Raw genomic sequence first — 14,629 nt, 5'->3', positions numbered from 1 at the left:
GTCAGGCGCAGTCAGTTCTCTGCGCAATATTCCGTATCATCCCTTTAGCAATTAACGAGACAAAGCTCCGACAGGGGAACTTGAGATTTAGGAACAAAGGGAGGCATTTACTAAGATATGTGGGATATAGTTCATTTTTTTGTTCTTTTTTTCTTTTTTTTGCATGTTTTTTTTTTCTTTTTCTTTTTTTTGCATGACTCTGCCAAATGTATTAAATGGTCACAGGGCATTTGATACATTTTGTGGAGGATACACATTTTCTGGAATTCACTCTTCACACACACCAAAAAGCTACGCTAAGTCTGGGCTGGTGTAGAATTGCGACTTTGTGATGGTTTTTGTGACTTTTTAAAGTTGAAGTTGTTAAATTATTAACCCCTGCACAAGACTAACCTTAAACAGCTGGTCTGTACACTCTTTTAAATAAAATAAAGTGTACATTGAAAAGGCGCAAAAAATAGCCTGGGGTGCAGCGCTGTGCCTAACTAGAGACAAATCTACAACAAAAACAGCTCTAAAGACAATGATAAATGCCCCCAAATGTTCCTAAAAGTTCAACAAAATGCTTTAATATATAGCCATGTTTCCAAATTAGTGTGCCTCTAGCTGTTGCAAAACTACAACTCCTAGCATGCCCGGACAGCCAAAGGCTGTCCGGGCATGCTGAGAGTTGTAGTTTTGCACAGCTGGAGGAATACTGATTGGGAAGCACTGATATATAGAATGTGTTTTATTGTAACCTGATTTCCATAATTTTTAGATATGGCTTTTTGCATTTACAGTGAAGGTAGCAATTCCCTAAAATCCCCAAAACTTCCGGTACAAGTACAAGCATTCCAATATTACTTTCTCCAACTATGGAATGAAAAGGAAGACGGATCCAGCTCTATGCAGATAAAATCAACTTTAATCCATAGGACAAGGAAGGTACAAGTAACGCGTTTCAAGCGCCGTAAGCGCTCTTAGTCTTAGTATAACTAAGAGCGCGTACATCGCTTAAAACGCATTACAGTGACCCCCCGACCTACGATGGCCCCGACATATGATGAAATCGACATACGATGGCCTCTCAGAGGCCATCACATGTCGATGTCAGCATCGACATACGATGCTTTTTTATGTCGGGGCCATCGCATTAAGTGCTATCCGGCAGTGCCAAATGCTTAAGCTGCTGCCGGATAGCAGCTTAATGTTCCCCATGTGGTGCGGTAAGTATTACTTACCCCTCCACGATGCTCCGGGGTGCCGTCCGGGTCCAGCGCTGGTCTTCCGGAGTCTTCTCGGCCCTCTCCGATGACGTCAATACACTGCTGCGCACGCCATCCAATAGGAATGGCGTACGCAGCGGCGTAATGACGTCGCTACGCAGGCCCAGTAAGGCCTTGCGAAAGACAGAAGAGGACCGGAGAAGACAGAAGAGGACCGGAGAAGACAGCGGAGGACCGGAGAAGACCAGGAGAGCCCAGCGGAGGCCCGGGATCACCATCGGGAGCGGCGGGGACACCATCTCGAGCGGCAGGGACAGATGAGTACAGCTTCTTATACTTTACATTGCACGAATCCCTCAACATATGATGGATTCGACAAACGATGGCTCGTTTGGAACGAATTACCATCGTATGTTGAGGGACCACTGTACTTGTACCTTCCTTGTCCTATGGATTAAAGTTGATTTTATCTGCATAGAGCTGGATCCGTCTTCCTTTTTGTTCCTTTGTTACTGGCTGGTGCCGTCCAGCACCTGGATCCGTGCTCTGCTGCCCGGGGTGAGCTGCTCTTCACTCTGTTTGTGTTTCTCCAACTTTGATCCAACTGTAAGAATCATCTGAGTACGCCACCCTATCTGAATAGTTTTTAGAAGGTATTGCAGGGCTGAAAGATGTTGTTGCAAAGCATTTTAGCCACTCAAGACAGCTTGTGAAGTACAACTTACAGCCTTCTTATAACTGCAGAGTTAAAGGGGTACTCCGGTGGGATTTTATTTTTTTTTTAAATCCACTGGTTTCAGAAAGTTAAAAAGATTTGTAAATTATTTCAATTTAAAAATCGTAATCCTTCCAGTACATATCAGCTGCTGTATGATCCACAGGAAGTTGAGTTGTTCTTTTCAGTCTGACCACGGTTCTCTCTGCTGACACCTCTGTCCATGTAAGGAACTGTCCAGAGTAGAAGCAATTCCCTATAGCAAACCTCTCCTGCTCTGGACAGTTCCTGACATAGACAGAGGTGTCATCCAGAGGAAGAAAGGCGTGACTGAACAATATGCACTGTGTCTTGTTTGAAACTGCACATACACTAGATACTGGTGACGTGTGAGGAGGGACACAGGTATTCATTTACCCTTTTCCCACCCTAGACCACCAGGAATTTTTATATTAACCCCTGTTGGTACTCTTAACCACAAGGGATGGTAGCATTAACCCATTTACTACCCTAGACAGATATGCTTCCATTAAAGATGTACTCCAGAATAGGAAAATTGTACTCCATACTGCCAGCAGTAAAAAAAAAAATATAGAAGTATTTGCCTTCCTTTGCTCTCTCAATGCCTCCGGTAACCCGCTCCGGTCTCCGCCGCGATCCTCTTTCTGGATGCCGGTGGTCGGCGAGTCAGCCTATTGCCGGCCGCAGCAAAGTCCCGACTCGGCCGGCAATAGGCTGAGCGGCAGTGTGACGTTTTCGGCCCCGACAGCAGGTGCCGGTGTAGTGAAGAATTTTGTGTCTTGAAGCGTTCTTACACTGCCGCTCAGCCTATCACCGGCCGAGTCGGGACTTCGCTGCAGCTGGTGATTGGCTGAGTGTAATATGAGTCGCCGACCACCGACAACCAGGAAGAGGATCGCGGCGGATACCGGAGAGGGTTACCGGAGGCACCGGGGGAGTGAAGGAAGGTATGTACATCTTTATGTTTTTTACTGCTGGCAGTATGGAGTACAATTTTCCTATTCTGGAGTACTCCTTTAACCATAGACAAGCAAGGATACTTATGTTCATTACTTCAATATGCCAGACAACCAGAAATGATGATCTTTTCACAATTTACAAGATCGTAAGGGTAGATGTGAACTCCTAAAGGGGAACCCACATTGTATCTTGTTGTGCGGTCCAAAAATCTTTTCAGTAGCCCAGGTAACAGCATCTACTTGTACATCTATAATATTGTGAAACAGGCTGTAAAATGTTGAAATATAACTTTTTCATGTATTGCAAACTGTTAATATTATGCTATTAAAAAAATAACATAAAAAAAAATGCAGACCCTTTCTGCTATTGCTTCATTTTTTCCGTCTTCCTGGTGTGTTGGTTTTGGAGCTGTACATGAAGCGTGGCCTTGTTCAATACAACTCCATCCATGGCTCAGCTTATCTGTTCAACAAAGTTGAAAGTGTCCTATTATCTGGTAATCGAGAAGAGTCGGAAGGCAGTATCTTGGCAGGCGCTGGTATAGAAGCCACAGTTTCAGTCAGTCATCACAAGTGCCTCCATCTGTGACCTCTTCTGTTACATTGTTATTATGAATATTTGTGCAAAGGTCCATCTGAATAGAGATGCCTCAAAGTTAAGTTACATTGAATTACTGCAGGAAGACATCAGGAAGAGACCAATAGTAAGTGACATCTCACTTTACCAGCAGGTTAGTGTACCGCAGCTTCAAGCTAAATAAATTCAATGGTATTAGTTTGGTAAAGATCCTTGCAAAAAGTCATCCTATGTATTTATTTTCCAATGATGCAAACTCAAATATATTTGCAGATTGCAGGAATTGTGTATTTTTGTCTATAACTGACTTTAATTACATTGTATTAATATATATTTTGTGCTAAAATGTAACAGATACAAATAAAAAAAAATTAGGATGTAAATTGTTCCAAAGGGCAGTAAACTCCTAAAACATATTTGACCTTTGTTGTCTGTATTATTCTGGGTTCACATATATCAGTTAACCGGCATAGTTTTCTATGCTAGAGGGAAACTGATGCTAGAACTGATCCCATTTATTTGAATGGGACAGTTCATTGTGACACCGGATGGTTGGACATGCCGGTCAGCACCGGACACGGGAAGGCAGCTTGCTGCGTTCCCCTGTCCAGTACCAGAAACAATGGACACCGGATACCATACAACTGATGAGAAGTGATGAACATTGTCATCAGTTGTGGCATCAGTTGCGTGGAGATTTAGTATGAGTTCACCTATGCTGGTTGCCGGACAAGACTCAGCCTTACTACAAGACTTTGCATGTATAAACTGCATTGTGCTAATATTTTCATTTCAGTATTTGTTATAGTTATTCAATTCATATTTTTCATAAAGGGAATCTGTTAGCTCTAGATCATGTTTAGGGCTCAAGTGTCAATAATGCTGTGCTGAACCACCTTCCTCTGAGGGGTGGCAATCTAATTTTCAACAAAAGGTTTCCTGTATGGCGCTAGGAATGTGCCCATATAATAAACATATTATTACACTGTGCCCCCATATCATATGTAAATGAATACACTGTGCCCCATATATAAATGTAAAAACTGTGCCCCCACTGTACTGCTGTATAACATACTTACTCATCCTGTGTCTGCTCCTGTACCCTCCTTACTAGGTGTCGATCTGGCCTCAGCAAGTATGACCTGGCACCAGGGGCGTACCTAGAGCATTTGACACCCGGGGCAGACCCTTTGTTTGGCAGCAGAGTTAAGCCCCCTTCCCAATAGGTACAGGAACAGAGTTAACCCCCCTTTCTCCTTAGGTATAGGCAGCAGAGTCCCCCCACCCCCTTTCCCCATAGGTATAGGCAGAGTTAAACCCCCCTCCCCTGTTTCCCGTAGGTATAGACAGAGTTACCCCCCTCTTCCCCATTGGTATAGGCAGTTACCCAACCCCCCCTTTCCCCATAGGTATAGGCAGAGTTACCCCCTCTTTCCCATAGGTATAAGCAGGCAGACCCTCCCTCTTTCCCATAGGTATAAGCAGAGTTACACCCCCCTCTTTCCCATAGGTATATGCAGTTACACCCCCCCCCTCTTTCCCATAGGTATATGCAGTTACACACACCCCCCTCTTTCCCATAGGTATATGCAGTTACACCCCCCCTCTTTCCCTTAGGTATATGCAGTTACACCCCCTCTCTCCCATAGGTATATGCAGTTACACCCCCCCCCCTCTTTCCCATAGGTATATGCAGTTACAACCCCCCCCTCTTTCCCATAGGTATATGTAATTACACCCCCCCCCCCCTCTTCCCCATAGGTATATGTAGAGTAACCCCCCCCCCCCTCCCCTTCCCCATAGGTGTATGCAGAGTTGAGAAGAAAAAAAAGGATGCTCACCTGATATCCCACGCAGCGATCTCCTCAGCAGGGGCCCTGCCTGGCACCACATAGGCATATGTCTTGTAGGGAGTGCTGAGTGGTAGTGCCCACCAGCCACTCATAATTCAATTGTAAGCATGTCCTAAGGATGCACTTACAATAAATTCAAGCAGGGAACCCGGTTGTTATTTTAACAACTGGTTCCTGGGAAAAATTGTCTGAATTCTCCACACCTTGTCTTGACTGATTGATGGAGGAAGATGACCCTTAAAAGGAGTTATCCAGAAGGATTAAAAAACATGTCTATATTCTTACAAAAACAGTACCGCGCTTGTCTTTTGCTATAGTAGTACTCTTGCATAACAGACATTACTATCCTAAACAAAGCTAGTTTGGGTAGTTACCAATTTTGTTTTACCTGTTTGCCATTGCATTAGTTTTTTTATAACTTTAAAAATGAGAGGGTGGTCCAACAAATCAATAAGTGGATCTCTTGGAAGTGTATCAGACAAATAGACATTTGTAATCCATATTTGTTGAACTTGCATACTACATATGTCATAAATGACTTACCGTATATACTCGAGTATAAGCCGACCCGAGTATAAGCCGAGACCCCTAATTTCAACCCAAAATCCCAGGAAAAGTTATTGATTCGAGTATAAGCCTAGGGTGGGAAATACATCATCCCCCCCTGTCATCATCCAGACCCGTCATTAACATCCTCATCATCATCACCGCCTGTCATCATCCAGACCCTCATCATCATCACCTGTCATCATCCCCTTGTCATCATCCCACACATCCCCCCTTCATCATCCCCTTGTCATCATCCCCACCCCCCTTCATCATCCCCTTGTCATCATCCCCACCCCCCTTCATCATCCCCTTGTCATCATCCCCACCCCCTTCATCATCCCCTTGTAATCATCCCACACACCCCCCTTCATCATCCCCTTGTCATCATCCCCACCCCCCTTCATCATCCCACACCCCCCCTTCATCATCCTCTTGTCATCATCCCACCCCCCACCCCTTCATCATCCTCTATTCATCATCCGCCCTCAGTGGTCTTCAACCTGCGGACCTCCAGAGGTTTCAAAACTACAACTCCCAGCAAGCCCGGGCAGCCATCGGCTGTCCGGGCTTGCTGGGAGTTGTAGTTTTGAAACCTCCGGAGGTCCGCAGGTTGAAGACCACTGCGGCCTTCGACATCATCCAGCCCCCTCTCACCCCCCTTTAGTTCTGTACAGTACTCACCTCCGCTCGGCGCTGGTCCGGTGCTGCAGGACTGTCCGGAGAGGAGGTGGTCCGGTGGGATAGTGGTTCTGGGCTGCTATCTTCACCGGGGGCGCCTCTTCTCCGTGCTTCCGGCCCGGAATAGAGGCGTTGCCGTGACAATGACGCAGAAGTACGTTGGCAATTAACGTACCTCTGCGTCGTTGTCAAGGCAACGTGACTATTCTGGGGCCGGGCCCGAATCGCTTAGAAGAGGCCTCCCTGGTGAAGATAGCAGCCCGGAACCACTATCCCACCGGACCACCTCCTCTCCGGACAGTCCTGCAGCACCGGACCAGCGCCGAGCGGAGGTGAGTACTGTACAGAACTAAAGGGGGGTGAGAGGGGGCTGGATGATGTCGAAGGCCGCAGTGGTCTTCAACCTGCGGACCTCCGGAGGTTTCAAAACTACAACTCCCAGCAAGCCCGGACAGCCGATGGCTGCCCGGGCTTGCTGGGAGTTGTAGTTTTGAAACCTCTGGAGGTCCGCAGGTTTAAGACCACTGCGGGTGGAGAGTTCACTCGAGTATAAGCCGAGGGGGGTGTTTTCAGCACGAAAAATTGTGCTGAAAAACTCGGCTTATACTCGAGTATATACGGTAAATGTTTTTATGAATACACACAACCACTGGTGCTTGGGTCTTAACTTAATGTTTTGTTGTTAAAAGACAAACCAAGATCCCCACAAAGCAGATGAGGAAAGCGAGGAGAGAGCAGAGACTTCAAGCAGCAAGAAGCATGGGACATTTCCAGGCAATATTTTCTATTCCATCCCAAGGGAGCTGATGATAGCATCAGACCTCGGTGGTCAGCCCATCTCTATAGAAATGGCAATGGTAAGCAGAGCTCGTCAGTAAAGCAACAGATGAAATTGAAGCCAAGATCAACAAAAAGCAGAGGAAATACTATATGTGCTCCCTAACAAGAAGAATGTTATTAATGCAAGGAAGTCAGTGGTAGGTAGTACAAGCAGAGGATATAGGAACAGTTATATATGCATGATGGGGTGTATGGTGTTTTATAGTCAAAATTGTTATTGTTGGTGTCTGCTTGATTCCTAGCGCTGCATTACAGTGGTCAAAGGTGTAAATATTTCTTCTCTGGGCCACCTATATAAGCTAAACCAGAGAGCCACTAGGGATAAAAGCAGATGGAACAGCAGTGATCAGCTGATCGGAAGGAAGGGAGACTTAAATAAGGGGCTGTGTGGTTGTAACAAACATATTTATTTTTTATTTTTTTGTGATTATTTTATAAAATCTTTATTGAATGTTTTAAGGAACTGAGGAAAATTCTGTTTGGAAACACATTTCAAACATTCAACTATGAATGGAAGAAGTCATGTTTTAAGTTCAGAGAGGCCTTTTCTGAGCTGGCTTATGCTATTGAAGCAGAGAAGGTGAGTGATTTGTCAAAAACAAGAATGACTACTGTTATATATAATGTTACAGACAATGGTACAATGGTACAACAGAAAATGACCTCTGAAAATCATGTGCAGCTGCGAGATAGATTCAGCCCCATTTGCCATTTCTTTATTTCGGTTGGTGCCAATCCCTAAACCCCAGAGGATGCAGGATGTACCTGTACGTCCTGGCTGCCTGTACTTGGTGCACCAGGACGTACAAGTAGCCATGATTATTTTATACATTGCAGGTCCGCAATAATCAGCAGCTGGGGACCCACTGCTAATGGCATTAACCCTTCAATACATGGTACCATTTGAAAGTTTTACATTATAATGTGTGGGAAACAAACATCTTTTAATTTAATCATTATAACAGTACAAATTTACTTTTTAAAGGGTGGGGCAAGAGCAATTCAACTGGTGGTACAAGCACACATCATTAAGTACTTATTATTTACCAAGAATAAGAATGAACACAGTCCTATAAAGAGGTAAGCCAATAAATACGACAGAAATTACATAACTTGTATATGACTGTGCTCTTCAGGTATGTTTCCTGCAAAGGTAACTAGATGCTTGATCTTCTCCTGCTTCCATCTTCTGCTGCAGTCTTGCTAATAGACTACAGCTCTACTTTTCTTAAGGCATCTGGCACTCAAAGATATGGTCACTGTATGAGGGAATAATAGTCTGTGTACAGTGGTTTTATTAAGGAACAGTACGGAGCATTAGTTACTGTGTGATGTATTGTCTGTTCCTGAGGCATCGGTATTATTTGGCCCTTGTATTATTTTTATACTGGTATTACTGGTATTGTTAGTCTGTGTATAGTGGTTTTTACTTAGTATGGTGCTATTATCCAGTTTTTGTGTGGCAGTATAATTTGTTCCATGTAGACTGTTATTGGTAATATTGGTCCCGATACTCTGGATTTGATCACTAACAGTACGATGGTTACAGTATATGCATGGTGATAATATTTCCTCCTTGTATACTGGTATTATTGGTAATATTGGTCAGTATACAGGATTTGGTCAGTAACAGTATGATGGTAATATGTATGGCAATAATATTCCTCCTTGTATACTGGTATAAATGGTCATGGAAAATTATCTTAACCCCTTAAGGACCCATGACGTATGCATACGTCATCACACCCTGGGTCTTAAGGACCCATGACGTATGCATACGTCATGGTCTTTTCCTGGTCTCCGCCGCTCACCCGGCGGAGATCGGAAGCAGATCCCTGCTGAAATCCTTCAGCAGAGATCCAGGGCAAACGCCGAGGGGGGCCATTTAGGCCCCCATGTCGGCGATTGCCGCAAATCACAAGGGAAATCGCCCTGTCGATCTGCGGCGATACCGGGCTGATCGGGTCTCTGGGACCCGACCGCCCGGCAATTTTGTATGATCCCGGCTGTCACAGACAGCCAGGACCATGCTGGAGTATAGGAGCGAGGTGGCAAGCCTGCCACCTCCTCCTATGCCCTGCGATCCGTCGGTTAGTTAACCGACCAATCGCAAGGGGGGGGGGGGGCGGTTACTTCCTCCTGCCCTGCCCGGCCCCTGGAAGTCCGGAGAGGACGGGAGGAAGACCGGAGGACGCGGCAGGGGACGGGGGAGTGCTGGGGCCCGGCCCCGGTACTTACCTTGTCCCTGAAGACCCGGATCCCGGCGATGAAGACGTCCGCGGCGGCCGAGACAGGTGACTGGATCTTCAGCCGCGGTCGGGCCCTTTACAGCAATGCACGTCGCCGTAAAGCGACATGCATTGCTGTATTGGGACCCTGTATACTACAACTCCCAGCATGCCCAGACAGCCCTTGGCATCTGGGCATGCTGGGAGTTGCAGTTTTGCAACATCTGGAGGTCCACAGTTTGGAGACCACTGTGCCCTTCCAGATGTTGCAAAACTGCACATCCTCAGCATGCCCTTACTGTCCAGGCATGCTGGGAGTTGTAGTTCTGTAACATCTAGCCCTTCAGATGTTGCAGAACTACAACTCCCAGCATGCCTGGACAGTTTTGGCATACTGGGAGTTGTAGTTTTGCAACATCTGGAAGGGCACAGGTTGGGAACCACTGTATTAGTGGTCTGCAAACTGTAGTCCTCCAGATGTTGCAAACTACAACTCCAAGCATGCTGGGAGTTGTAGTTCGGCAACATCTGGCTCTAAAGATGTTGCTGAACTACTACTTCCAGCATGCCTGAGAATGTTTGGGAGTAGTGGTTTTGCAACAACTGGAGGCACACTGGTTGGGAAACATTATCTGTTTCCTAACTCAGTGTTTCCCAACCCGTGTGCCTCCAGCTGTTGCAAAACTATAACTACCAGCATGCACTGATAGACTGTGCATGCTGGGAGTTGTAGTTTTGCAACAGCTGGAGGTCCCCCCCTGTGAATGTACAGGGTACATTCACATGGGCAGGGGGCTTACAGTGAGTATCAGGCTGCAGGTTTGCGATGCAGCAAATTTTGCGCGGCAGCTCAAACTCGCAGCAGGAAACTCGCTGTAATCCCCCGCCCGTGTGACTGTACCCTAAAAACACTACACTACACTACACTAACACAAAATACACAGCCCCCCTCCCCTCCCCAATAAAAATGAAAAACGTCTGGTACGCCACTGTTTTCAAAATGGAGCCTCCAGCTGTTGCAAAACAACACCTCCCAGTATTGCCGGACAGCCCTTGACTGTCCAAGCATGCTGGGAGTTTTGCAACAGCTGGAGGCACCCTGTTTGGGAATCACTGGCGTACAATAACCCTATGTCCACCCATATGCAAATCCCTAATTCAGGCCTCAAATGCACATGGCGCTCTCACTTTGGAGCCCTGTCGTATTTCAAGGCAACAGTTTAGGGCCAGTTTGGGGTATCGCCATACTCGGGAGAAATTGCCTTACAAATTTTGGGGGGCTTTTTCTCCTTTCACCCCTTATGAAAAGGTGAAGTTGGGGTCTACACCAGCATGTTAGTGTACAAAAATAAATTTTTTACACTAACATGCTGGTGTTGCCCTATACTTTTCATTTTGACAAGAGGTAAAAGGGAAAAAAGCCCCCCAAAATTTGTAATGCAATTTCTCCCGACTACGGCGATACCCCATATGTGGACGCAAAGTGCTCTGGGGGTGCACAATGAGGCCCAGAAGGGAGAGTGCGCCATGTACATTTGAGGTAATTTGCACAGGGGTGGCTGATTGTTACAGCGGTTTTGACAAACGCAAAAAAAAAAACCACATGTAACCCGATTTTGGAAACTACACCCCTCACGGAATGTATTGAGGGCTGCAGTGAGAATTTAAACCCCTCTGGTGTCTGACAGATCTTTGGAACAGTGGGCTGTGCAAATTAAAAATTTTGTACAGCCCACTGTTCCAAAGATCTGACAGACACCAGTGGGGGGTAAATGCTCACTCTACCCCTTGTTACGTTCCTCAAGGGGTCTAGTTTCCAAAATGGTATGCCATGTGGGGGTTATTTTGCTGTTCTGGCACCATAGGGGCTTCCTAAATGCGACATGCCCCCCGAGCAAAATTTGCTCTCAAAAAGCCAAATATGACTCCTTCTCTTCTGAGCATTGTAGTTCACCCGTAGTGCGCTTCAGGTCAATTTATGGGGTACCTCCATACTCAGAAGAGATGGGGTTACAAATTTTGGGGGGTATTTTCTGCTATTAACCCTTGCAAAAATGTGAAATTTGGGGGGGAAACACACATTTTAGTGAAAAAAATAATTTTTTTTACATATGCAAAAGTCGTGAAACCCCTGTGGGGCATTAAGGCTCACTTTATTCCTTGTTACGTTCCTCAAGGGGTCTAGTTTCCAAAATGGTATGGCATGTGGGTATTTTTTGCTGTCCTGGCACCATAGGGGCTTCCTAAATGCGACATGCTCCCGAGCAAAATTTGCTCTCAAAAAGCCAAATATGACTCCTTCTCTTCTGAGCATTGTAGTTCGCCCGTAGTGCACTTCAGGTCAACTTATGGGGTACCTCCATACTCAGAAGAGATGGGGTTACAAATTTTGGGGGGGGGGGTATTTTCTGCTATTATCCCTTGCAAAATTGTGAAATTTGGGGGGAAACACACATTTTATTGAATTTTTTTTTACAAATGCAAAAGTCGTGAAACACCTGTGGAGTATTAAGGCTCACTTTATTCCTTGTTACATTCCTCAAGGGGTCTAGTTTCCAAAATGGTATGCCATGTGTTTTTTTTTCCTGTTCTGGCACCATAGGGGCTTCCTAAATGCAACATGCCCCCCAAAAACCATTTCAGAAAAACGTACTCTCCAAAATCCCCTTGCCGCTCCTTCCCTTCTGAGCCCTCTACTGTGCCCGCCGAACACTTTACATAGACATATGAGGTATGTGCTTACTCAAGAGAAATTTGGCTACAGATAGAAGTATACATTTTCTACTTTTACCGCTTGTAAAAATTAAAAAATTGGGTCTACAAGAACATGCGAGTGTAAAAAATGAAGTTTGTGAATTTTCTCCTTCACTTTGCTGCTATTCCTGTGAAACACCTAAAGTTTTAAAATGCTGACTGAATGTCATTTTGAATACTTTGGGGGGTGCAGTTTTTATAATGGGGTCATTTGTGGGGTATTTCTAAGATGAAGACCCTTCAAATCCACTTCAAACCTGAACTGGTCCCTGAAAAATTGTGATTTTGGAAATTTTGTGAAAAATTGGAAAATTGCTGCTGAACTTTGAAGCCCTCTGGTGTCTTCCAAAAGTAAAAACACGTCGATTTTATGATGCAAACATAAAGTAGACATATTGTATATGTGAATAAAAAAAAAAAATATTTGGAATATCCATTTTCCTTACAAGCAGAGAGCTTCAAAGTTAGAAAAATGCAAAATTTTCTAATTTTTTATCAAATTTGGGGATTTTTCACAAAGAAAGGATGCAAGTTACCACAAAATTTTACCACTATGTTAAAGTAGAATATGTCACGAAAAAACAATCTCGGAATCAGAATGATAACTAAAAGCATTCCAGAGTTATTAATGTTTAAAGTGACAGTGGTCAGATGTGCAAAAAATGGCCGGGTTCCTAAGGTGTAAAATGGCTGGGTCCTTAAGGAGTTAAGATTAGGGTCACACATAACAGATCCACAGTGTAATTTATTCTACGGATCCGCCAGTGACCAGACTCAGTGCGCATGGCAACTCGCTCGTGTCTGTGTTGCTGCTCGTAGCGGCAGATTGCTGCTGCAAGCAGGACACTGGGGGGAAACAGCTGGAGGCACACTATAGGGTCGGGTCACCGGCTGATCCGCAGCGTAAAATACACTGCATATCTATTACGTGTGACCCTACACTAAAGAAAAAATATCACACAGAAAAACTGTCCTCTATCCAAAGGACATGGGATAAGTTTTAGATCACATGGATCTCTTGAAGAATCTTTTATTATTATTTTTTTCACTTTATACAGGTTATACTATGCTGCAATACCTTTGTACTGCAGAACAGTATGACCGGATGAGCTGCACACACTACAGCATGTGTGATCCAGCCTCTGGCTGGATCTCACAGGCTTCAGTAGCAGGCAGACAGGAGGCCATGATCCTGCTGTCATAGCAACCAACGGCGACCCACGATCATATTGCGGCACCGCCAATAGTAAACATGGGGAGCACCCTCGCCCTGTCAACACCATAGATGCCGTGATCAGAATTGTTCACAGCATCTATGTGGTTAATGCTGGTGGGACTGGCGCGATCACGGCCCCGGCACCTGCTGTGGGACCCCGACTGTGATTGACAGCCGGGTCAGGGCACCAATCTCCTGAGCTGCGCACAGAAGAGCAGGAGATCATCAGGATGTATGCATACGTCCCAGCGCACTAACATATCAGGTGCTGGGACGTATGCATACATCCTATAATGGGAAGTTAATGCTGTAAAAGTAATGACTATGAGGACATCTTGGGTGGTGTAATTTTATTGCTTGCTACCTGGCTACCTACATAGCTAGCTAACAACATACCAAGCTACCTACTTACCCCGCTACCAACCTATGTCACACTGTATGTATTATGCTCTGTCACACATAATATAAGTAAATGGAGTCGCACTGCAACCCACAAATGGCTGCAACCTAACTGATCAGTCCCGACCACTTGGCCCATTAAAATCCTTAGCACCAGTCCCATGATGCTCTTAATCCAGCTTTGGGCTGGGGTCGATACCAACTTTGTCACACCCATTTTCTGGTTGTAGATTATATCATATGAGTTGCACAGGGTGAATAGTCACAAATTGAGCTTTGCACAAAGATTTGTGAGCATGGCAAAAATATGGCTTATATGGGTTTGTAACAGTCCCCCTATAGTGTTTTTAGTTGTGACCACAAAGTAAAATTTTGTCCTTTGTCAACTATGTCATGTAGTGAAGTGTTTATTGTGTAGAATCATCATCTGCAAGCCAAATTTGAAAAAGAGCGTCATTTGATTTCAGTGGGCTACATGTAACGCATGCATGTATGTAATTTCTCCTGTGGTGGTGCTGCAGGGTAAATTTGCACTTGCTGCCAAGTCGTCCATAGGGGATGATGGGGCTCCCACCTTATTTTTGTATTGACCCTTATAAAAAAATGGATTGTCATAGAGGGAAACCCCTTTA

The 14,629-nt window shown here is 45.1% G+C and overlaps 1 protein-coding gene across 2 annotated transcripts in view; it reads left to right on the top strand.

The window, feature by feature from the left end:
• The window catches only part of MINDY4B (MINDY family member 4B), a 167,970-nt gene that overhangs the window by 39,851 nt on the left and 113,490 nt on the right, over positions 1-14,629 (top strand). For both annotated transcript variants that reach the window (XR_008891106.1, XM_056564940.1), the window contains exons 4-6: positions 7,250-7,417; positions 7,861-7,980; positions 8,386-8,480. Coding sequence is in view for 1 of the 2 variants with exons in the window: in XM_056564940.1 (XP_056420915.1) it covers positions 7,250-7,417; positions 7,861-7,980; positions 8,386-8,480 (383 nt within the window). In the remaining variant the exon portion in view is untranslated. The remainder of the gene's footprint in view (positions 1-7,249; positions 7,418-7,860; positions 7,981-8,385; positions 8,481-14,629) is intronic.

The sequence above is a fragment of the Hyla sarda genome, chromosome 3, assembly GCF_029499605.1.
Source record: "Hyla sarda isolate aHylSar1 chromosome 3, aHylSar1.hap1, whole genome shotgun sequence".
Taxonomy (NCBI): Eukaryota; Metazoa; Chordata; class Amphibia; order Anura; family Hylidae; genus Hyla; species Hyla sarda.
The sequence above is the reverse complement of the archived record's forward strand: the minus strand, read 5'-3'. Positions and strand labels throughout refer to the sequence as shown.